This window comes from Apteryx mantelli, chromosome 2 (assembly GCF_036417845.1).
Source record: "Apteryx mantelli isolate bAptMan1 chromosome 2, bAptMan1.hap1, whole genome shotgun sequence".
Taxonomy (NCBI): domain Eukaryota; kingdom Metazoa; phylum Chordata; class Aves; order Apterygiformes; family Apterygidae; genus Apteryx; species Apteryx mantelli.
Genome location: NC_089979.1, coordinates 15,631,825 through 15,654,961, shown reverse-complemented (window position 1 = coordinate 15,654,961; position 23,137 = coordinate 15,631,825). Strand labels below are relative to the sequence as shown.

Sequence of the window (23,137 nt, the reverse complement as noted above, 5' to 3'; positions counted from 1 at the left end):
GTGAAAAATTTCCTTTGATCTGCAGATAGTGTGTAAGAGCCCAGCCTGTGAGTAAGGTGAGGCCGTAGGCGTTCTCCTGCCCTCCAGGGATTGCATCTGTGGATATCTGTTGATAAAACTAACAAACTGAATAAAGTAGAAATAACAACCCACAGTCCTTTCTGGTGAAATGAAGATTTCAATAAACTGTGCCACAAATGGCAATAATAAGCAGTCCCTTCTGCTTTGAACCATTTGGAACAAACGCGCCAGGGCTAGAAATAAATCTTTAGACTGATAACTCAGACTGAAGAGGCTTGGGCTGAACTGGGCTGAGGGAGGTGTACTTTCCTTCCAAGCTGAGGAAGCAGAAAGGCGAACAGTGGTTTGACTGTTTCAGGCTGGTTTAATCACCTTCCTTCTGCATTTCAATGTGCCCACACGTGTGCGTGTATGTGTAAGTTGGTGTGTGCACAGCTGTGCTTGACCCTGAGTCAGCAAGTGTGAGAGCACTCACTTGTCATGTGATCTTTGAGAAAAGATCATATCAGAGCATCAAAAATGGAGAGAAAATAAAAAAAGAGGGAGGCCCCAAACCTCCGATCTCGCACACTCAGCAAGTTACTGTTTGGCAAGTTAGTGACGCCACTAGCAATAGGAAAGCGGCTTTCTCTTGGAGCAGGTTTATGGAACAGATTATTGAAACCTTTTCTTTTAGAAACTTTTGGCAGAGATTTCTCCATAAGTCGTGAGGACATTTTTGCCCGCATCCGTTTCCAAAGGAGGAAGGAGCATTTAAGGGGGAAAAAACAAAACCAAGCAAAAACCCACCGACTTTCCTCATGGCTGCCAAAAAAGGACTTGAAAGAGCTTGCCTTGTGAGTGAGAGGGACACCAAGAAGTACTCCTTAGCCCTAGACAGGTAACACAACTCTGTGTTTACTTCGCTTCCCTTGCTTTGCCTTTGAGAGCACTACGAGACCACTGATCTGCAGGTGTGCTGTTGAATTCAAAGTACTTGTAGTCTCACAGTGTGTACAGGGAATATCTCCCACTACTTTCAAAATGTATTGTTTGATTTCTCCCTTTCCAAACTTTCTTATTAAATGTTTGATGCATTTAATAGACAGTAACCTGATGTATGTGCATCTGTGATGGATTGAACCAATCTACTGTTGAAGCAAGTGTCTCCTGCTATGTATTTTATAAGCTTAGTAGATTTATTGTAGGATGCAAAACCTCATGGATTATACTGCAATTTTAGCCTGAATTATAACAGTACTATCGACACCATGTTTGATTCAAGGCTCTTTCATGCCTGAATGTCTAAATAATCTATTTGGTGTGAAAGAAATGTGATGGTGTTAAGGACTTGGTCCTGCAAAACTTTATTCACGTGGATAGTCTCTTGGACCTGAAGTTGATGTACCCTTTGTGTGCCAGAGGTCCTGTGAGTAAAGGCTTCCTTGAGCGAGGAAAGACCCTCTCAAAGGGCAGGCCACAGTGTAGCGAACCATGTGAGAACCTGAAGGCACATATTCTTAGTGCTATTAAAGATGTCAATTAAATGGCAATATGTTGTAGTTTGAGTTTTAAAAGTATAAATTTCTATCAGGAATTAGTTTTACAGTTGGACTTTTTTTTCATTCTTCCTCTTGTCTCAGACCAGCAAGCATTTTTTAAAGAAAATAGCTGCTAAAATATAGCTTAGCACCCTTTGACATTTCCATTATCTCATTGGTTTTCAGGTTATTTATTGCTTGGCTCTCTTAAAATGCATGGAACAGAAACTTGGCATAAACACTGTCAGTTCTAATGGAAATCCATCTCTCCACATTCTTATACTGGGGTCACTGCCATCGTATTTTAGTCATTTGAGTGTCTGGGTTATTATTCTAATATTATTACATGGCTCCATAAATATACATGGCACTGTCTAAAATGGCTTTTGTGGTAATATTTAGATTTTAAAAAGATACCATATGATTCTGCAATTCATTTTTGTTACTGAAGAATCTCAGAGCTTTTTAGATAGTCTGCAATTGTGTGGCACAGCTTCAGCGAGTGAGATCCTTTGGCGCCTTGCCACCTCTCTGGACAAGGCCTTTGCACAGTGTGGGGAAGGGTGCCCTGGGACAGAAACTACCAAGGATAAACATTAGGCTGCCTCACAAGGAACCCCTCTGCTTCCCAGGAACCTTGGGAAGAAGGAATATCTCCAGTGAGAATACAGGTGGGATGCAGCTCCAGGGGCAGGACTGAAGCCTGTAACCCCGTCCCACAGGTAGCTGATCCCCCTATCTGATATCTGACTCACCTTCTGGAGGAGTGTATGTTCTAGTTTAGGATTAAAGTTAGTTGGGGTGGGTACATACAGACCTGTTGTTGCAGATATTTGTAACAGCCCCAAAGCTTGAAGGCCAGTACCAGGAGGGCTCCATAACAAATGTCCTTGAGATGGCTGAGTTATGCCAGTGGTAACAGAGCTCCCCAGGAGGAGGAAGACTCTTCCTCCAGGCATGTGACATTTGTGCTGCACCTCCTCTTGTTTTTTTGCCAGGTGAAGTTTTATTCAGTGCAAGATCTAATTACTCTCTGTCAGCAACAACCAGAAATCTTGGGTCTCCATTCTGCTGTTAAGTGTTAGCAGTTCACAGGAAGCCCTCATCCCGCTCCCCCCATGCAGTCCTGCCCGGGGCTCAGCGGGTGCTGCCAGTGGTGCGAGGTCAGCCAGCCTGGGGGACGGAGCCAGCCTGCCCCACGAGAAACCAGGGAGCAAGCACAGGGCTGGGAACACAATGTTATGGTCACATAGACCAGCTGCGTGCACAGCTTCAGGTGTCATAAGCCAATCAGTTGCAATAAGCTCATCTTAGCCTTTGGTATAAATTACCACATTTTTCCATTCTCTGTGTATAGCTTTAATGAACAGCTCTAATGCTTTCAACAGAATTTATTTTGTGCACAGATTACTTATTTCTTTGCCATCCCCCAACCTCTTCCTTTTTAATAAATGCCATTCTTATGATGCACAGGGAACAAAATTGTTTTTATCTTAATCATGTAAGTAGGAAATATGAATACAGGGAGAACATTATTTACATGCCAAAACTGTCTGTAGTCACTAGTGGGTTTGGATGCATTGAGGTTTCCCACGCCAAATTTGAAATGCTTAAAAGGGGTCCTGGCTTTAACTGAGCCCTCTGAAAATCAGGTCAGTCATAGGCTCGTAGGATAATTCAGGCTGGAAGGGACCTCAGGAGGTCTCTGCAGCTGTGAGATTGGACAAGGTTGCTCAGAGTTTTATTCAGTTGGATCTTGAAAGCCTCCAAGAATGGAGACTGCACAGCCTCTCCAGGCAACCTGTTCCAATACTCACTTTTTTTCCTCTTTATTTTCAGCCTGAACCTTGCTTGATCAAGTTCATGACCATTGTTCTCATCCTCTCTCTGTGCACATCAGTAAAGTTCCATTTTCTCAATAACCTCCCCATGGGTACTGGCAGGTTGTTATTAGGTGTGTCTGAAGCTGCCTCTTCTCTAGGCTGAACAAGTCCTGTTCCCTCAGGGCAAGTGCTCCAGCCCCATCTGTTGGTCTTTTGCTGAACTTGAACCTGTTTATTTATCTTTCCTGTGTTGGATGCTCCAAAACTGGACACAATAATCTAGATGTGGTCTCAAAAGTATGATTAAAGGGGAATAACCTCTTCCCTTGACCTACTGGCTACACTTCTGTTAATGCAGCCTAGGATGCTGTGGCCTCCCTTGTTGCTGTGGCCCGCTGCTGGCACATACTCATTTCCCTGTCTGCCAGGACCCCCAGAGCCCTTTCTGCAGAACCGTTTCCCAGTCAGTTCCCAGCCTGTACTGACATGGGGTGGTGGGGGTGGTGGTTATTCTCTCCCAGCCGTAGGATTTTGCTTTTGTCCTTGTTGAATTTCAAAAGGTTCCTGCTAGCCCATTCCTCCTGGCTGCCTTCGTCCCTACAAAAGGCAGCCCTGCCCTTGAGTGCATCAGCTGCATTCCCCATTTGGTGTCATCTGCATGCTTGAAGTGCACTTCTTTCCCTCCTCTAGGTCACTGAGAAAGATACTGAGCAGGACTGGTCCCATCATAGATAGATAGAGAGGAGTCCACTTGTAACCAGCCTCCAGGAAGTTTATGAACCATAGTGGTAACAGGGTCTGAAGCTGAGCACTCGGAGCCTCGTCTTATTCAAACAATGTTGTCTGTAACATATCAAAAGGGATTCATATCAGCTGTAGTTAAATTATGTCTAAATTTAGGTGTCTAAGATAGTTTTCTATGTTCTTTTTACAGTCAATGGTGGAGGAGGGAGATAAACTCTTCAGAAAATTCATCATTCATTATGTTGGTTGCCTATCTAGTGATCTAGCTAATCACCTATCAAAGCCTAGAAAACTTCTTTGACCAAATTCCTGAAGTTTACATGGATGAAGATGGGCCAGATGATTTCATTTCTTGCTGACAGTAGATCAGTATAAGATTGACCAGAAGTATTTAACATCCCACTGCATATTTGCATAATCTGTGTACTAAGTACACTTTGAGCTACATTTTGGCTTGATCCATCACTGATTTCTGGACTTATGATTATGTGTGCTTTGTATGGTATTACAGTGGGATTTTGAATACCATCATAGTGGTGAAAGTCAAGGCTTCTTGAACCAAGATTTTTGTTTTTATTTTATTGTAACTAAAATACAGAGATCAGGGTATAAAGAGACAGAAGGACTCAAAGCTTTAATCACCCAAAAGTCTAAAATTTAGAGTTACAATGGCAAATCTACCCCTTCTTCTACTTCTAGTGTTGAACGTACATTATAGACATCAATTTTTCTGACCATCTGCTAAGTCATTCTGATATCTGTCCTACATTACTGCAGAGAAACTGTAACTTACAGAAGAACTGAATCTTACCACATCCAGTGCAGCTGAGTAAGTCTCTGAGACAAAAATCAAGAGATAAAGAAGGGACACTGTTGAAAGAGAAATGTCTTCATATAAAAACAGTTGTCTAAAAGTTGCTAGCACAGGCTATTAATGTGACTTGTAGTTATTTCTGCCTATCAGTGAAGCCTTAGGCTTGTAATTCATCCCTGTCACCAGGCTCATACTAGTGAGCAAAAAATTCAAAGAGAGCCTGGGAGGTGATTTCTTCAGATGCAGATTAATTTTCTCTAACAAGAGTGCGGGGAATATTTTTCTTCCTTCTCTATCTCCTTGCTACAGATATGAAAACTCTTATGGGATCAGAGCTCATCAAATGAAGGGTTTCCACCACTTCTGCATTGCAGAAGTCAATGCTTAGGAAAACTTTTGGTAGTTCTTGTGACTACTGAATGGGTTTAGTTGTGGGCTCTCTGGTTATGTCTCCTTGCTTGCTTGCTGGCTGGTCCTGGGAGTGCGCTGTACCTTCCGAGACTCCAAGACTCAGCACATCACATCCATCCTATCATCCCCTAAGTTCATCATATTGATGGATTACTTCTGCCCTTGTGTTAGGTGACATAGTACCCTGTAGAAAGGACTTTGCTCAGTATTGGCCGTATGCCATCTCCAAAGTACAGTTATGCCCACCTCATCTCAGAAAGAAAATGAGAACAAAGGTGGTAAGAGTTAAGAAGCAGGCTCTACATGCAGAGAAAGTAAATAACTAGGGCTCTAGCTCAGGAAATTGATGGTTGAGGGGATATTACAGTGATACATAAAATCATGGATGATGTCATGAAGGTAAACAGGAAATGGTCACTCATGATTTCTAACAGTACAAGAACTAATTAAAATATCAGGCAGTCGGCTTAAGATTAACAAAGGATGCATTATTTTTACACAAGACATATTTAAACTGTGGAATTTACCAATTCCAAGTTAACCAGATTCATGGAAGAAAGATTCGTAAAGGGCTCCTAGACACGAGCTCTGATTCAGCAAGTTCCTAACCTATGGATTTGTGCAACCTGGGAGAATGTACAAAGGGAAATACCACTCCATACATGTTCCTTTCTTGTACTTTTTCCTTATGTATCCCCTGGTGCTCACACCAGAGTTTGGACGCTTAGCTACTTGGATCTTTGGTCTGACTCAATACAACTGCTCTTATACTGTTACGCAGAAAGAAATTTATTCACAATGGATTTATGATTACAATGCATACATGGTCACATACACAAAATGAGACTTAATAAAATAACCATATATAAATATTTACCTTTTTTTTTGTGCCCACAATACCATGAAAGAAAAAAGGAGGATTTGGACAGCCAGGCTATAAATGGGGTCCTAAATGACTTGGATGTATTTAAGATTAGAACAACATCGTCTGAAATCAGAGTGGTGCCAGTATAAGGGAGGTGACCATGGCTGTGATAAATTTTCTCTGATGGCATTTTTGTTATCCTTTCAGGCACCAAAAAGTTACTGTTCTCCTTTGTGAAGGAGGTGCTCTCCTGTGGGAAGTGGAGTGATTCTACATTTTGCTCTCTTTTACTGTGGCTCTCATAATGGTCTAGGAGGAATGTGATTCTTCCCATCAGCTTGCAGATCAAGACACTCCACAGATCAGTGAAAGCAAACAAAAGGAAGTTGTAATCAAAAGCTCCCATTAATGATTTGTGTGGAATCTGTAATAAGTATTCACATTTTCTCCTTTCCCCCTTCCAGGCATGACTCGGTAGGTGCCTTTCTGTGACGTTCCACCTGACTGTCTTTTTTGCAAAGGAAAGAGAATCCGAAATGGTGGAAAGAGTATTTTTTAATCTGCTACTCTGTTTGCAACGTGCTGGAGCAGAGATCTGAGGCTCAAAGTCTACGTCTTGCTCTGACACACACAGGAGGGGTTTATGGTTTGACAGAGCTGATCTCTGCACCTTGAGCTTTTGATTCCGCACATTTTTAAAACTGTCTCTCAGATTCTTTTAATTAGTGGCAGGCTGCTCCTGCAAGAAAAAAAGTGGTTATGCACAGGAGCTAGCAGGAGTCTTCCTAACTCAATGGGCCAGATGCTGCTCTTTCTTACCCTGTTGAGTTCAAAAGGAGTAGCAAATGCTTGCCACCTCTGATGACTGGGCCACTTCTATTGAGGCACCTGTTAGATAGAAAAATGTGACATTTGTGGCTTTATGATGTCTGTGTTTGCATCTGCATCTGTTCAATGAGGTCTGTGGAAATGTGCTTTCCTTCCCCTCAGTGATATTCAGAGGTTTTGTTAGCTGATGGATAGCCTTGAAAATTAAAAAAAGGCAGGGGGGAATCAGAAAGTGACCTATTTTGTTAACAGCAAGAAAAGGATATGGGTGGCTCAGAAATCTGCAGGGGTAAATTTGGCATTCCTGGCCTGAGAGGATATTGAGCTGATCATAACTCATGTCTTTAAGATGATTTTAACATTCAATGCCAGCTGATGAAAATTGTGTTAAAGGGAAATTAATTTTACATGCAAAGTACAGAAGAGCACTGGAACTTAACTCCAGAGAGGGATCATGAGAAGGAAAAACTTGCGTGCCCTAATCTCCAAGGGACAGTGAGAAAACTACAGTATTTAATTCAGCCATCTGGAAGGAATCAATTTGTGGTACCTTCTGAGTCTAATACATCAGCAAAATATTGTATGTAAGTGACACAGTGCACATGAGAAGCCCAATGAATATAAAAATAGCTTAACTGGAGGAATCCCGGAGAGGGGCTGTCTAACAGGGATCCAGGCTGCCAGATGGGCGGCCCATTCCCCAGGCAGCTCAGCACCAATTTATTTGTCGTCATGGGGAAAATAAAGCAAAATACTGAAAAAAAAAATAAGAAAACTCTGTGTCTCCAGGCATTGAGCATTAAATCTGACCAGTTGCTCTTTCATGCAAGCTCTACAGAAGCATGTATAGGGAATCAGTTGTCTCAGTTAAGTAAACAGAGACGACATGCTAAGTTGCTAGGAAAACAAGCTGACTCAGGGGAACATGTTGAATCCTTGGAACATCTCAAAAATATTTACAAAACCAAATCCACATGGATTATGTACGGTTGCAGGGCTTGGCTGCCAAGGAAACGGAGAAAATTCTGGTAATGAGGTGGCCAGCTCTTCTCCTTGCACCAGTGCCTCCTCAATGCTAATGAAGGAAAAGGGGAGCAGAAAAGGGAACCAGGCGTCCACATCTTTAGGGTGCCTTTGCATCCTGCCCATCAGTGGGGTTCAGGGCAAAGCCCGGTCGTGAGCAACATGGGGCTCTTCTTCCTCCTCTCACGCTCCACGCACAGGCTTCGCTTTCTTTCCATGGGGCAGCTGAAGATCACTCAGGCTACCCAGAAAGGGCAGCTGGAAAGGCTGGTGACTTCCATGCAATTTTTGTTTTTAACATGAACGATGCAGACTGGCAGCCACTGGCATGGTTTCTTTCTGGCAAGAACTTTACTTTTTCATAAGCTGTGCAGAAACAACTCAGAAAGTCACTAAAATTTCCTCAGAGCACAGGTCTCCTTAACGCAACTGCAGAACTGGCTCTTCCCGGTCCCAAAGAAAAGTTCTCAGTACACTGACTGGGGAAAGAGGCTGTTATTACAGGGTGCAGCTAAACCCAGAGCACATCATGCCTCCAGGCTAATTTCAGACTTTGAAACAGCAATGGCATTTGTTACATTCCCAAATAGACTTGTGGATTACGACCCTGCACACACAGACCACAAATAGCTATAACGTGATTATATGAGCATTACATATGCGCATTTGGGCAGAATTTGCCTTTTGCTACCACAGAGCACTCCCACAAGTCTTGATGCATGGGAAGGTATGTTTTACCAATGGGGGTTATTACATTAGGAGCAGCTGCAATAACAAATATTGTAGCTAGAATGACATAATGGTTTTCATTCAAGCCTCCTGGGCCAGGGTTTTGTTTTTTTTTTCCAGGTGAGCTCCTTGTTCAGAGATAAGGAGGACCACCACTGCTTGCCAAGCCATCCTGGGGCCTCCTGGAATAAACTGGAGGAGTCTCTAGGATGCTTCAGTGAGACCATCAGATGTAATGGTCATTCAGCAGCTCAGGCAGCTAAAATGCAATGTGCTCAGCCCTGGACCCCTCTTTCCCCATCCCATATTCCCTATGCAGGAGTTCTGAGAAGGACAGCACTGAGGTTTTGTGGCAGATCAGATTCATCTGGGAAATCACCTCGTGGTGCAGAGATGCTCAAAGAGCCAGTTCTGCTGAACTTCTGTCCTTTTTATGAAATCAGTGGCACAAAGGGATCAGCATACCATTGGGAACTGATTTCCTTGATTTTATAAAACAGATCTCTTTGAAACTTTTGAGCTAGCATTTTCTATGGAAAATGGCTCTGCTGGGAGATAGATAGATTTGCATGCAAGTGGAAATCTGAGATAAAACAGTTCTGCATACAAAGAGAGGAGAGAAATCTCTTAGGTGAATTATATTTGAGAATAAGATCTTTTTTTTTGAATAGTCTTCCTGACAAAGCTGGTGGGAATAAAAAACTAAAAGTTCCTATGGAATTGTCTTCCTGATACACTGAAAATAGTGTGAATTTGCCTGAAGTATGACTTTCTGAAAATCATATGCTGTGTAGTTGGATTCTTTTCTTTTTTGACTCTTTTTTTCATTATGTGCGTAAACTAGCCTAAGGAAATTGGTATATGATGCAGGACAGACCGAGGAATTGGGAAATACAGCCAGAATGATCATTTCATGTGCAGCTCAGAGTCCTTGGGGCCTCTGGCTGCAGAGTCCTGCCAGTGTAAGAAAAACTCTTCAATGAAATGTTCTGCTGTTCCCAACACTGCTTTTATCCTACAAAAGCATTAATTATATAGTTTCAGGGGCTACAGGGTTAGACACCCAAATAACCATGTATTTTTTTTTCTCTTTTAAATTCTTGTTTCTTTCAATCCCACAGGATGAACTGGCATCAGAAGAATTTAAATGAAGAGAGGCAGCAGCAGGAAACAGAAGATACTGAAGCTAATCCAGCATATCACTGTCATGGCTACTCACAGGCCTGTGAGAACGGGAAAAGGGAACAGCATCAAGCCAGGCAGAAGCTCTGTGCAGCATCAGTAATTTGCATTTTCTTCATGATCGCTGAGATTACAGGGGAGTATTTATGCTTGAACAGACCCAGTGTTTCGTGGCCAGGGATAGCTCATTTTGTTCTCAAGCATGGCTGTAGTCACAGTCTTTGCACCCACACCTATCCTACAACATCCAGGGTATTTGGGGGGCTCTCTCTTAGAACATTATGTTTTGTTTTGTTCCATTGATCTGATCTCACCTTGGCTTCCATGATATTTATACCCACCCAATAGTTCTTGGTACTTTAATTTTCCCTTCCCCATCCTCAGGTAATGTAAAGAATGAGGAACACGTGGGATTTTGCCACATGTGCCCCTGGGATGTAACAAAAATCAGCCAGGAAGGGCTCTGAAACCTATATTCGGTGCCCATGGAGCCCCATGAAAATGAAATAGAGAGGCTTTGTCTTATCCACAGGTGAGAAGTGCAGGCACTGAAAGAGTCACTGCATTTCTATCTTCCCTCCAGGCTGCCAAGCTGAGCAGGAATATCTCTTTCCAACTCTTCCCTCCCACACGCTTCATCTGCGTAAAGCCCAGTTGTTTGTAGGTCACGTGCGTCTTGCCCATGAAAACTGGTGCATGCTTCTAGTCTCCGTGCAGTAATTTCCAGTGCCAGAAGTAATGCATTATTAACAAAACCATATAATCACTAGGCTTAAGTTTGGTGAATGCAGCAATGCTAGAGGATAATTGGAAGGACAGATGATATGTTAACTAAATGTTTCATTTTGCTTAATGAATCATACAGGTTTTTTTGCAGTGACAGCTTAAGTAACAGGCTTGAAGACCATTTTGCTTCAGACCATTAAACTTTGACAAACCAGTTATTAACTGCAGTTACAGACAGCAGTCTATGGAGATTTTTTGTAATTATGAACCATACATTTAATTTTTTTAATCATTAGGCTAGACAGCCTGATGATTGACCACTGAGTGACTGACAATTTCTACTGCTTTGTGATATACAAAGCTATAAACAGCCATCGTGAGTAATAATAAGTCATAAAGGCCACTTGTTGGGAGTGCTGATACAAAGCAATAACGCATATAACTATGACACAAGCTTTATTCTTGAAAGCAAAGAACGTGTTCTCCTTCCATCCTGCTCTTAAGGGCAAACAGCTTCTGTTGGCATTATTATGCTAAACAGAAGAAACAAGACTGCATGATGCTCAGAGAGGTTGAGAGGTTGCACTTCTTTGAATCCCTTGGTCTTTGATGTGATTTTTGCTCAAACCATCTGTGCTGGCCCTCATTGCTCTCCCAAAAGGGACACTGTTGGCTGAGTCTGATACACCAATGCCTCTGAAAGACATTTATCTGCTGGTCTTCTAATGTGGATCCATGACAAACTCCATAAATTTGGAGATATCAGTCAAACTGATGACACCCTATATACATCCCAGATATAAAAGCACTAGAATAAGAGACACATCCAGCATGTGTCATCATGTCAAAAAGGAATGCAAAGGCTTGACCAGGCTGCTAGGATAAGCACACTGAGATCTCAGATACTCACCCAAGGCATCAGTAATGCCAGAAGTACATGAAATAATCATTTGTTAACACCTTTCAAAGACAGCAGGCTAGAAGCAAGCTTTTGTTATTGTGTCTCAAAGAGCATGGTAATACAGTATCTAAAATGCAATAGGGCTTTGCAGATAACTTGTGCTCTACATATTTGTTTGCTGAAATATAGCTGGTGCCTTGGTTAACATCTGGGCCATGTCAGACAAGCCCACTGCTACATAAAATAGGTTCCTATATGGGAAACACCTACCCTGCAAGCAGTGAAACTCTAGGACTTGTGTAGTGACCTTCCTGTAAATGCTGTGGGTCCTGCTCGTGTTTTGAGTAATCCCCATTCTGTTGAATTTTTCATTTTACCACAAGGAATGAGATGCCACAAAATTTTGCAGTCCTGACTGCTCCCTTTCAAGCAGTAGAAAATGGAATGTACAGGGATGTAATAGAAAAAAAAAAAAAAAAAAGTGCCTTGTATGTGCAATATACATTCCATCGGGGCTGCAAATCACACAATATTAGGAATTCTAATCTAAAAACTGCATATGGGAGGAAATAAACTAAGACACTTCATCCTGCTGGCATGAAGACTTTCCATCTATAAGAAACAAGAGATGTATCTATATGTTTCCCTGGCAGTGCTATCTTGCCAAAGGGTTTGAAAGAGGCATTTTGTTTTTTACAATGTTTTTCATGATTTATTGATTCTCACATGGGTTGTGGTCAAGAGAAAAAGGTGAGCAGAAATTAATCAGATGATTGAAGAAGGACAGAAATATATTGAAATATATTGAAGAATGCAGAAACAGAATATTTTAGCTCTATCATTTCACACAATCTTGTGCTTTACATTGTGATGAAAAGATTCCTTTGCTATAAAAAATTGGCAGGACAGCTTCCTGCCTGTGATCCTTGTCTCCCCTTGCAGGCAGTGGCAGCTGTGGTAGTTTAGAGCAACCTTTAATTTCTTTGGATTTGCCATCAGGCCTGAGACATGGTTAGAAAAATTTGGCAAATAAATGATTTTTGGATTACTAGTTAAAAGAAATGTCATTTCAGATAGCCTAAAATATTTTCTTTTTTCTTTCAGAATTCTCATGAAATCAAATCCCCCAGAAGTTAAGTGGCATTCAGCCACATTTTTCCAGCTCTAACAGCAAAATTAAATCACACATTACAGATGCAAAATGACAGATATAGTCCTGCAAACCGAACATTTTTCTCCACTCCCTCACCAAAGTGGCTGCTTGTGTATCAGAGCTCTTCTGTTGGAACCTTTCCTTTTAGTCCTATTTTAATGTTGTCTGTGCCAAATAAACAGTCTGGCTTCCAGCCTTCCAAAAATCAAGAAGAACATGCATATTTTCATGTCACAAATAGTGAACCCCATAAGCTAAGGCTCTGAGTTTTCATGCATACACATTAATATCATCAATCTGTGAAGGGATAGTGGGAGGATACTGGAAATATGATCCCTAACACTGGTTTTCATCAAGAAATCTGATATTGAAATTTTCCTTCCCTGCTCTAATAGTACTGTAACAACAACACTAATGAGTCACAACTCTTATCATCCTTAGGACATCCTCCCAGGTATGTATCTTGGACAAAGATATGTATCATGTTTCTTTTTAATAATTCATATATTTGACTACATGAATAAGGTGCAAAATGAAACATTGTATGAAAAGTTTTGAGTCATGTAAATAATAACTGAAAATTAAATGTTTCCTTTGATTTACAGCAAATCAGGTCTTGAGTTTGATCTAGTCAAGTCAAACCTCTGAAAGGAGTCTTTATAAGCACATTTGTTTTACACAGGTGGACAGATTGCCGGAAGTCTGGCTGTGATCACCGACGCAGCACACATTCTGGTTGACTTGACAAGCTTCCTGATCAGCCTTTTCTCGCTCTGGCTAGCATCTAAACCTCCTACAAAGCAGTTAACTTTTGGATGGCACAGAGCAGGTAGCAAACACATTATAGTATGGACATGCGAAATCTGAAAGGCAATCCATCATAGCCAGGCACTGGAAAATATGCTGATGTCCAACACTGGTCTGCAGAAATGGAAAGAGAGTTCACTAATGTTCTCAAAGCTCCCAGGACACATCACAGACATAGTAAGCCAGTGAGCTTCAAAGAAGAAAAGAGCACAGGCCTCATTTATCCACAAACATGGTTTTCAGTTCATTATTTAATACAGTTTTGGGCTGGTGCTAGCTTTGGCTGCGATAATAGCAACTTTCCTCAGTGACCTGAGTGTGCACAGGACTGAGTCCTCAATCTACTGTGAAACAAAAGCTTCTATAAAAGGAATAATAGTCATAAAAATGCGGTTCTACTCCATTTATTGAATGATAAAGCAAACTGCTGAATTATTTAGACAAGCCGACCACGCTCAGTTCCTTGAAGAGTGAGAAGATCCTTTAACATTTGCCATTTTCTAAATCCTCTCCTTCCATATCTCTTTATCACATCTGTTTTTAATCAGAGGGTGGTTGGTTGGTTTTGAACGTTCTCCCTCCTCAACTAAAGTATCAGTGTATTTACAGGTGACCCCTTAATATCAGGAGCCTGACAATCTAATACAACTGTCTTTTTACATAATGCAAGGCACCAGCAAAATACTAACATGAAGAAAAATTTGCTGGGAATATGATTCTGTTTGAGATTTAGACGCCTAAATGTAGATGTCTATATGTAGGTGTTTGCATGTAAGCTAGGTGTCTAAATTTCTGATACATTTAGTAGAGAACTAGGCTCAATTCAATTGCCTAAACCTAGAGGTCTAGTGTTACTTGGACATCTCTAGGGTATCTGAGACTTCTGCATGGGAACAGCAGCTATGGCACAGACTCTATAAGAGATTGCAGCAGGGTGCCAAGCACGAAACAACGGTGTCTAAAGTGGCATCAGACACTCATGGTAAAGAGACTAGGATTTGTTCCTAGCCAGTCAATGAAATGTGGAGGGTGATTCAGCTTACATGAGTTAGATACTCAAAGCTCAATACAGTTATCTAAATATAATCATCTGGTATCAGTTGAGAAGTCTTTCTATTCTTCAGCTGCTATTCCAAAAGGATAAGGATCTTTACGGGTCTATTCTCATACCTGACAGTGCCATGCGGATGTCTTGAATGCTGATCGTCTCAAATGGCACCTTCACTGAATCACGTCCCAAGCAGCTGCTCAGCTGGATCCTTTTCTAAGCTCTGTTGACCCTATTAATTACAACTCCGTTGCCCACAGTGGGAGCTTAGAAACCTAGCTCACACCTATATTTTAATTTAGGTGTCTCAGTCTTGAAACGAATCCCATGCAGAGTGTCTTAGGGCTCAGTTTAGTTGCCCACGCATAAGTGATTAGTGCTACTTGAAATGCCCTAGTGTATCCCACACTGTCTCCAGGTCCCACTCCAGAATGCAATGGGACATCTATAGGTATTGCACTGAGCCACACAGGGAGGTGCTGGGGTCTCTCAAATGTCTCTAAACACTTATGCACCTGAACTGAGGACTCATAGATGAAAAATGCTTCAAGACTATTAAATATTATAGTCCAGAAGCAGATTGTGGCTCAGGACATCTGCAAACCAAGGTTGCTAGTAGCTGCAGAATGTACCAGGGAAGATGCATGCCATACTCATCCTGTCTTTATACTGCTTCCTACGTATATTCTATTGGCACTGCTGGAAACAGGCTACTGGATGAGGTGGGTGTTTAGTGTGATTGAAGCATGGCTGGTATTATGTTTCAACACATGCCTGAATAATGCAGACCTAGCAAATTACTTACCATCAGTTGATCTGTAGTAACTATTTATGTTTATGCTCTTTTAGCCTGGAAGGGAAGGAGAAACCTCTCTCTTGGTGGCAATGAGATGCCAGACTGATTCAGCCATCTCATGTCATCTCATCTTCCCCTCCATGTCATCTCATCTCCCCCTCAGACTCTCAGCTGTGTTAATTTTTTCTTTTTTTTGTGTATGTGATTGAAATGCAGAACTTTAAAACCCATCATTTATTGTTTTTTTATCCTGCTGGCAAAGACAGCACTGCATCAAAAAATCAAATGTCAGTGGTTATTTAATTTCATTCTGTGATAGTTATCGTGTTTCTTGCTTATTTCTTCAGCTATATCTCCGGTTTAAAATGCAGGTGCCCTAAGAGAGTAGCTGAGAGCAGTCAGATGGGTGGCAGGTTCACTGTGAATTGACTACCAAGGTCTTGCAGCTGCAGCTGTCCATGACAGAGGAAGACACATTTTCCCTGCTTTTCTCAGACTGATGTGTAGTGTTTGTCAGGCAAAGATTTGGCATGACAGGGCTCAGGTTTAGCTGGAGCTATCTGAACACCTCCCATCTTTCAAGCCAGAACCAAGGAAGCAGACTGTGTAGAAGTCAAGACAGTAATTCAACACAATCCTTTGGCTTTGTAGCTACTTTCAGCAACATCGTTAGAATCAGTATTGAATCAGACTGATAGTATGAGCCAGACCTACTTCCAAGTTGGACAGTTCTCTTCAACTTTAGTTTTTTATCTCTATTAGGATCGGAAGTTCCCCAAGTAATCTTATACTACAGCATGCTGTGCTCTATTAGAGCTAGTATTTCTGAAGAAATTTGACTGAGAACATTTTAAGTACAACATTTATTACTGTTGAACTGGTCTGTCAGCTTAGATAAAGTTTTGCTAAGATGCTACACTGAAAAATCTGTATTTTCACCTAGGTGAGTTAAAGATGACCTCTAACTCATCCAGTGATGGAGTACCTACACACACACACACACACACACACACACACACACGCATGCACATATGCACACATACATACACAGAAATTCATAAAAACTGTTGGTTCTTTCCATCCTTCAACATCCTTCAACACCTTCAGTGGGGCAAAGATTGCAGGCTTTCATCCTGTAACTTGCGGAAAGTATAAATACTAGGTATGCTTTACGTTAGTTTCTCTCTCTGTGTTTTTAAGCAAAACTTGATTTCCCTGTCAGTTAAGTTCTGTTCAACCCATTACTTTTTAGTTATAGATAAAAATGTTTATTTTGATAAACATCGGGAGCCTGGATGTCTGCAAAATATATGACCCTCACAAAAATATATTCAAAATAATAAGTTGAGTTTCAGCTGCTTTCATGAATTGACAGTGGAGATTTCTGCAAGTGCTTTGGTCTTCCCAGCTATCTACTGTCTTTCACTCTACTGTGAACTTTCATTTTCATTTATATTGTCTCAGTTGTGCTCATAAAGTGCCACATTTACCCATTCAAGTCACATGGCAATTATTAGTCCTACATATTATTAAAAACATTCTGTAAGTTCATATGAACATCCCCAGACCTCACCTATGGTAGTGCAATAAAAGGTGGCCTTGGGGGCAGTGGATTTATTTGAGCTCAACTCTGAGCCAATAGAGACAAAATTGAATTTTGTTGCCCCAGGGACAAGAAAAAAACCCTTCTTTTGTTCTCATCACTGCTAGGGGCAAAAAATGATTTTGTGGCACTGGCAGGATGAGTCCCAGGAGAGAGGAGGGGAAGATTTTGCTGGCAGGGCCTTGTCAGGAGTTGTCAGAAACTTTCTGAAATGTGAAGTGAGGAGACGTGTGCAGAAGTAAGGGAGGTTATGGAGGGGGATTGTGTCTTCCAGTGTGTCTGAGTGAGCGGCATCTCTCTCCTTCCCTCCAACCCCTGTCCCTGTGACAAAGGTAATCTCGCTGTGGGAGGAGGGCTAGTTCCTGGGGTCCTTCACACCACACTGGCAGAGCAAGTAGGTAAGACATAAAGAAATTACTCTTGCATCCTAGCCTTCTCCAGGTTTCTCCTTCCCATTTCTGCTCCTTTTGCTCCTCACCAAACTCCCCAAATTATCTTTTCATCTCTCCCTTTTCTCCAAATGCCCCAGGAACTCAAAACTGTAAAGGGGACAAGAGCAGGAGCAGGTAGAATGGGGTCACCCTAAAACATGCAGCCACTGGATTTACCTATGACTAGAAAGGGTTTTGACCCATTCTTTGTGAACATCAAGGCTGACAGCACACAAGAATAATTCTTCTGGCTCACAAAACTCATAAAACTAGAAGCATTTGCATCAATCCCTTACAATTCCTTACACTTCTATTATGACTCCTGTTAAAATCAGATTTTTTTAATGCCTAGAAATTCTGGGAGCTTTGATGTCCATGATAATCGTTTGGATGGTGACTGGTGTGTTAACATATTTGGCTAGCATGAGGCTGCTACACCCAGATTACGATATTGATGCTACAGTGATGCTCATTACCTCTGCTTGCGCCGTGCTGGCCAACATCCTGTAAGTTGCCTTGCTTCCTGAGGAGCTGAGATTTATGCACTCATGGTGTTTCAGTCTGTCTGTCAGTCTCTGTAAACTCTCCAAATACCTTTTGAACCTTGAACCTATAACAGTGATGGAGAGAAATTGGCCTCAAATATTAAGCCTTTATAAGTTTTATGAGAATATGGCACAGGATACAGAAGAGAGAGCCTACTTCCCACCAACCCTTGCAGTTACTGTCCTCCTTTCTGTTAGATGCCACTCTGGAAAGGGTAATTATGAAAGCACAAACCCTAGGAAAAGATTAATCTCCATCTCACTTTTATTAGACATCAGAAAATCCAAGAACTCCATAAAAATGAGGCCTCATTAATTCCCCTGCTCACAGAATTTCTTCTTTGTGTGCAAAACATGGAAACACCTAGGAATTCTCTGTTTAGTCAGTCTATATTTTTACCTAATGTGCCAGATTTTAATATTCTGCATTCAGAAGTAAGAAAGATGATGATGTGTGTGACACCATTGCTTTTGGCAATGCAATAACCTCCCTGATACTTGCATCATTTCATCTCTTGCAGGCTAAGTCTGATTCTGCACCAGACTGGACATGGGCACAGTCATGGGGCAACAGCCAACAAACATGCATCAGCTCCTCCAGAAAAGCCAGCTCTGAGTAACGCCAGTCTGAGGGCAGCCTTTGTGCATGCTGTTGGAGATCTATTCCAGAGTATTAGTGTGCTAATTAGCTCACTTATCATCTTCTTTAAGGTTAGTTTTATTAGTTCACTTGCCTTCCTTGCAATTAAGGATAACAGTTATTTTCATAGCACTGTGACACTAGGTACTATGCAAATACTTTCTCTGTGTAATGATATACATTGTAATTTAGTCAAAGACAATTATGCTCATTCCTGGGAATTTAAATGACTGTTGAGAGTTTAATACTTGCTTCTTAGTGTTTAAACTACAAGTAGGATACTTTTGTGTGTCTCTCCTTCTCCATCTTCATCTTCAGCCTTCATTCCTTATGCTAAGTTTCCCTAACTGGCAGAGAAGGTCATTGTTGAATCTGTGCTAGATGAATGAAATATATTTTTCTTTGAGATTAACTAATTATAAATGACAGTAACGAAAAATAATGAAATTAACAAAGTGATGTGTTTGTATTTTTTTAGCCAGAGTACAAAATAGCTGATCCAATCTGCACATTTGTGTTTTCCATCTTTGTTTTGGCAACCACCATCACCATTTTAAGGGATATTTTGATTGTGTTAATGGAAGGTAGGACCTGATTCCAGAATCAATACAATTATATTTTGTTCTCGCGCGCTCGCTTTCTCTCTCACTCTTGCTCTCTCTCCATAACACTTACATTCACGGACAAAAGTATAATAGTGCACTTCTATATCAGTTTCCAATATTCTCATAATTCTGATCATACTTCAATCCTAATCACACTTTTAATCAAAACTATTTTCTATCATTTCACGGGAAGCCTTATATACATATTCCAGTTTTCATAAAATCTGTGTGCTGGTGTTTTGCTAATGAAACCCCAATGTATTCCTAAAACTAAGTTGCTTTTGTTTGTCATATGCATAACACTGCTTCTTATCATTCATTTGGCATATATTATACATCTACTTGCTTTGTTCATTGTGCAATTCCTTTACCCATGTGAAATAAAAGTCTTGGCAAAAAAGACCAAAGAAAAGAAAAAGATTATGATTTGAGCTGTATCTATGAAATAGGCTGAATGCAAGAGGCAGGCATCTAAAAGACTTTTAGTTGTATTAGTCCAGAAAAGCAAGCAGTCACATTCAGGTGCAAGGTAATAAGCAATTCTAAGCACATTAGCATTAAGGCAGCAAGTATGACTGGATTTAGCAATATTTAATATTGTCAGCTATGGGCTTGAACATCTGATTTGCAAGGCTGAATGATCTAAGCAGTTATAGATGCATGTTTTTGCCTTCCTTAGGCTGAATATTACAATGCAACTTTTGTTTCAGCTATGAAGACATAGGCCTTAAAGGGAAAAGTAAGTGTAACGATGTAGATTTTGAATCAGTATGAGTTACCCAGCATGACTGTCTGCATGGCTATTTACTTCTCTCTTTCACTTTGCACATATTTCTCTTTCAGGGAAGAAAATGTCCAATATTGTTTTACAGTAAAGCTTTATTCTAGGACTGTTTTGTTTTCACTTATCGTGAGATAGAAATGCACTTGTGTAGAAATGTACATAGACATGTAGCAACTAGACATGTAGACCTAGAATGTAGCAACTGGCTGTATCTTGAGGGTCTCTTGGTTCCTCAAAAGACAAAACTACCAGGAAAGCCTGGCAGTCCCTGAGTCATAGAGATCTCTTTCCTGGAGCAGTGATTCCCAGTTTCTCTAACCGGTGATCACATGCAAAAATTGGCAAAGCTCTGTTCCCCTCTGCCACAAGCCCCTTTATGCTGTCTTTCTGGGGAGGCATCTGAAGCTAGTCTCCTAGCTCCTATATAGCATATTTCTGCCCCTAATTTTCTAAAGGAAAGTTGGTTATTGGAGCAGTGCAGGAGCTCGTGTCTGTGACTGACTGTGTCATACAGGCACCCACTGTCCAGGGATTTCTCTAAAGACCATGTGCATATCATTCTTGTAGTAAATTGATAGGGCAAAGCATACATACAATACTGAAGTCATTAACGCAAATAGTTCAAATAAATAGCAGCTATGGTATGAAAGGCCCAATTAACCAATACTGAGTTCATTGCGCTTGGCAACTGGTGACATTAAAAATATTTTTTGGTTAACTGAAGCAAGTGAAGCAGGATGGGCATAGCTGTTCAAGTGGACATGGAGGTTCACTTCTGAACTCCCATGTTCTCACTCTAGGGAAGATCCATAGTTAAATTCCTTGGTCAAATTTGGACCTAGGTTCAACTCTAAATTTCATATTGCAACTAACCCTGCCACAAGTGTTCTCACCACCATCATCTTTTGTAAGAAGACTCACCTGGGAAAACAACCACTGATTTACTAATTAACTAAGCCTGGGATCTAATCTCATCTCATGTAAGATTTCTGGGTCCAGCCATTTTAATCTTCATTTTTGCCTTTCCCTCTCTTTCAAACAGCTGCTTCTCTATCATGTGTATGTATTGAGGACAAAGTCCCTCAGAGGTGCTCAGGTGATGTCATAGTATCTGCACTCATAAAAGATGTTGATGCAAAACTATGAAATGATCTGGCTAAACAATTTACTTCCATACGTAAACTGGACCCTCAGAATATCTCTCTAAGACATACTTGAATATCATTCTTTCATGAGGCACTGTAAAACCAGGGATAAAATTAAATTTCATACTGAACTCCGAAATAGAACTGCTGTCCAGAGTGTAGAATATTTTAATAAGAAAAAAGTACATCCAACTGAATAAAGGTTAATGATGCTTTTCCTCCAATGATCATAATTCTTATCTCTTCAAAATGTGTTTTTTTTTCTTTTTTCAATCTCTCCTTTTTAAGGAACAACAAAAGGACTTACTTATGATTCAGTGAAAGCAAGAATTTTAGCAGTTGAGAAAGTGGAGTCTATTCACAACCTTCATCTTTGGTCTCTGACAATGAATCAAACTATTCTATCTGCTCATGTTGCTGCAGGTCAGTAAATTTCTGTAAGCAGGGAGTAAGTATTCAGCTGCTGCCTGGTAAAGGTCAGTCTCTTCCAATCGAGATACAACTGACTGTATATCTGTTGCTTGTTAAAACAAATGCCATGATTTTGTTTGAAAAATAATAAAAAAAGGCTTTTAGATCCTCCTCCCAGAAATCTTGCCAGGACAACAGGGACCTGTTACATAACTGGAAAACTGCAGAGGCTGTGGAACAAGGAGCTAAACTGCAGGATATTTTAAATAAACTAGAAGAATTAGACCCAGGCTGGATTTTTCTTATGCAAACAATAGCAAATAGATTTTGGAGTGGATTTGTCAATTGTGAAAACTGTTGATCACTATAATAATAACTGACACGGCAAATCTGTATTCCTGATGCCTTGCCAGCTGTAAAACAATCTTTAAAACATAGCTTGGACCACAGAAGTAACTCCAAGGGAACAGTTCATCTTAAAATTTTTTTTTAAATCTTGTCCTTATCCCTGTTAACAAATGATCCACTACTAGAGCAATCTTCTTGTTTATCTGTTTACTTTTTGAAACTCAAACATGTTATGGTTTATGTGAGAAAAAAACTCCACATGTGTTCGGCCAAGAAGGGTTTCATGGGCAAAGTCCTCCATGTAGTCCTAGTTTTCCAAACAGAGTTGGTCTATTGGTCACCCAAATCACTTGGCACTGTTGCTACTCTCTGACTGTATGAATTAATCTCTATTAAGTATTTCTGCTTTCCTCCGGAAAATATTTTCTGCCAAACTGAATTTCTTTGGTGATTAAATTTAGCTCAGTTCTTGCCAAAATTGAATATTCTCACCACATTTAAATGAATAAACCTTTGCTGACATGCAAGTTCCTGAAACGAGGATAAAAGGGACAGGAACACTTCTCCAAACAAGCTTCTGTTTAGAAGTTGCCAGGCTGTTTGCAAATAATTTCTCTCAATATTCACTTACCCTTCTTTGAAGTATTATGTGTTATGCAACTTGATTATTTTCTGCTTGCTATCTACAGCAGACATAGCGGACAGACAGAAGATTTTGAAAGATATTACCCAAACCCTGCATGAGCATTACAGCTTCCACTCCATCACCATTCAGATTGAATCAGGAGAGGATCAGAAACCAGACTGTGTCTTCTGTCAAGAGCCCAGGGATTAAAGGAAGCAGTATGCTATGTAAAATATTGATCATCCTTCTTTCAGGTCAATGGAATCTATATGTGCTAGTTGCATGTAATTGATTAAAAACAAAGAGTAATTAACTGAACTTAAAAAGCCCTGACACTGAGAGCAGTCTGTGCACTTTTGTTTGTTGGTACCATCTACCATAGGAAAACAAGTATTAGGTCCATTCATCTGCTAGATTACCTGTCTATCAATGGTTGCCTTCAATTACAAGAGAAGACATCTAAATTATTCTTGACTAGCTATGGCAGATTGGCACTAAAGCAACAGTTAAGAGTGCCCGTTTGTAATCACAGATAACAAAAAAATATCAACCTTCAAATTGCCATCAGACTAATTACCACAAAATGAGTGGCTGAAATGTAAGTTTGAT

The 23,137-nt window shown here is 40.6% G+C and overlaps 1 protein-coding gene across 1 annotated transcript; it reads left to right on the top strand.

Moving 5' to 3' along the window:
* The first annotated feature begins 821 nt into the window (after positions 1-821).
* Positions 822-22,738, top strand: SLC30A8 (solute carrier family 30 member 8). Its single transcript, XM_013956870.2, has 8 exons — positions 822-901; positions 9,900-10,123; positions 13,423-13,569; positions 17,778-17,931; positions 18,492-18,681; positions 19,089-19,194; positions 21,433-21,567; positions 22,593-22,738. Exons 1-8 carry the CDS (start codon positions 822-824, stop codon positions 22,736-22,738), a joined length of 1,182 nt encoding a protein of 393 aa, XP_013812324.1.
* Positions 22,739-23,137: the final 399 nt, after the last annotated feature.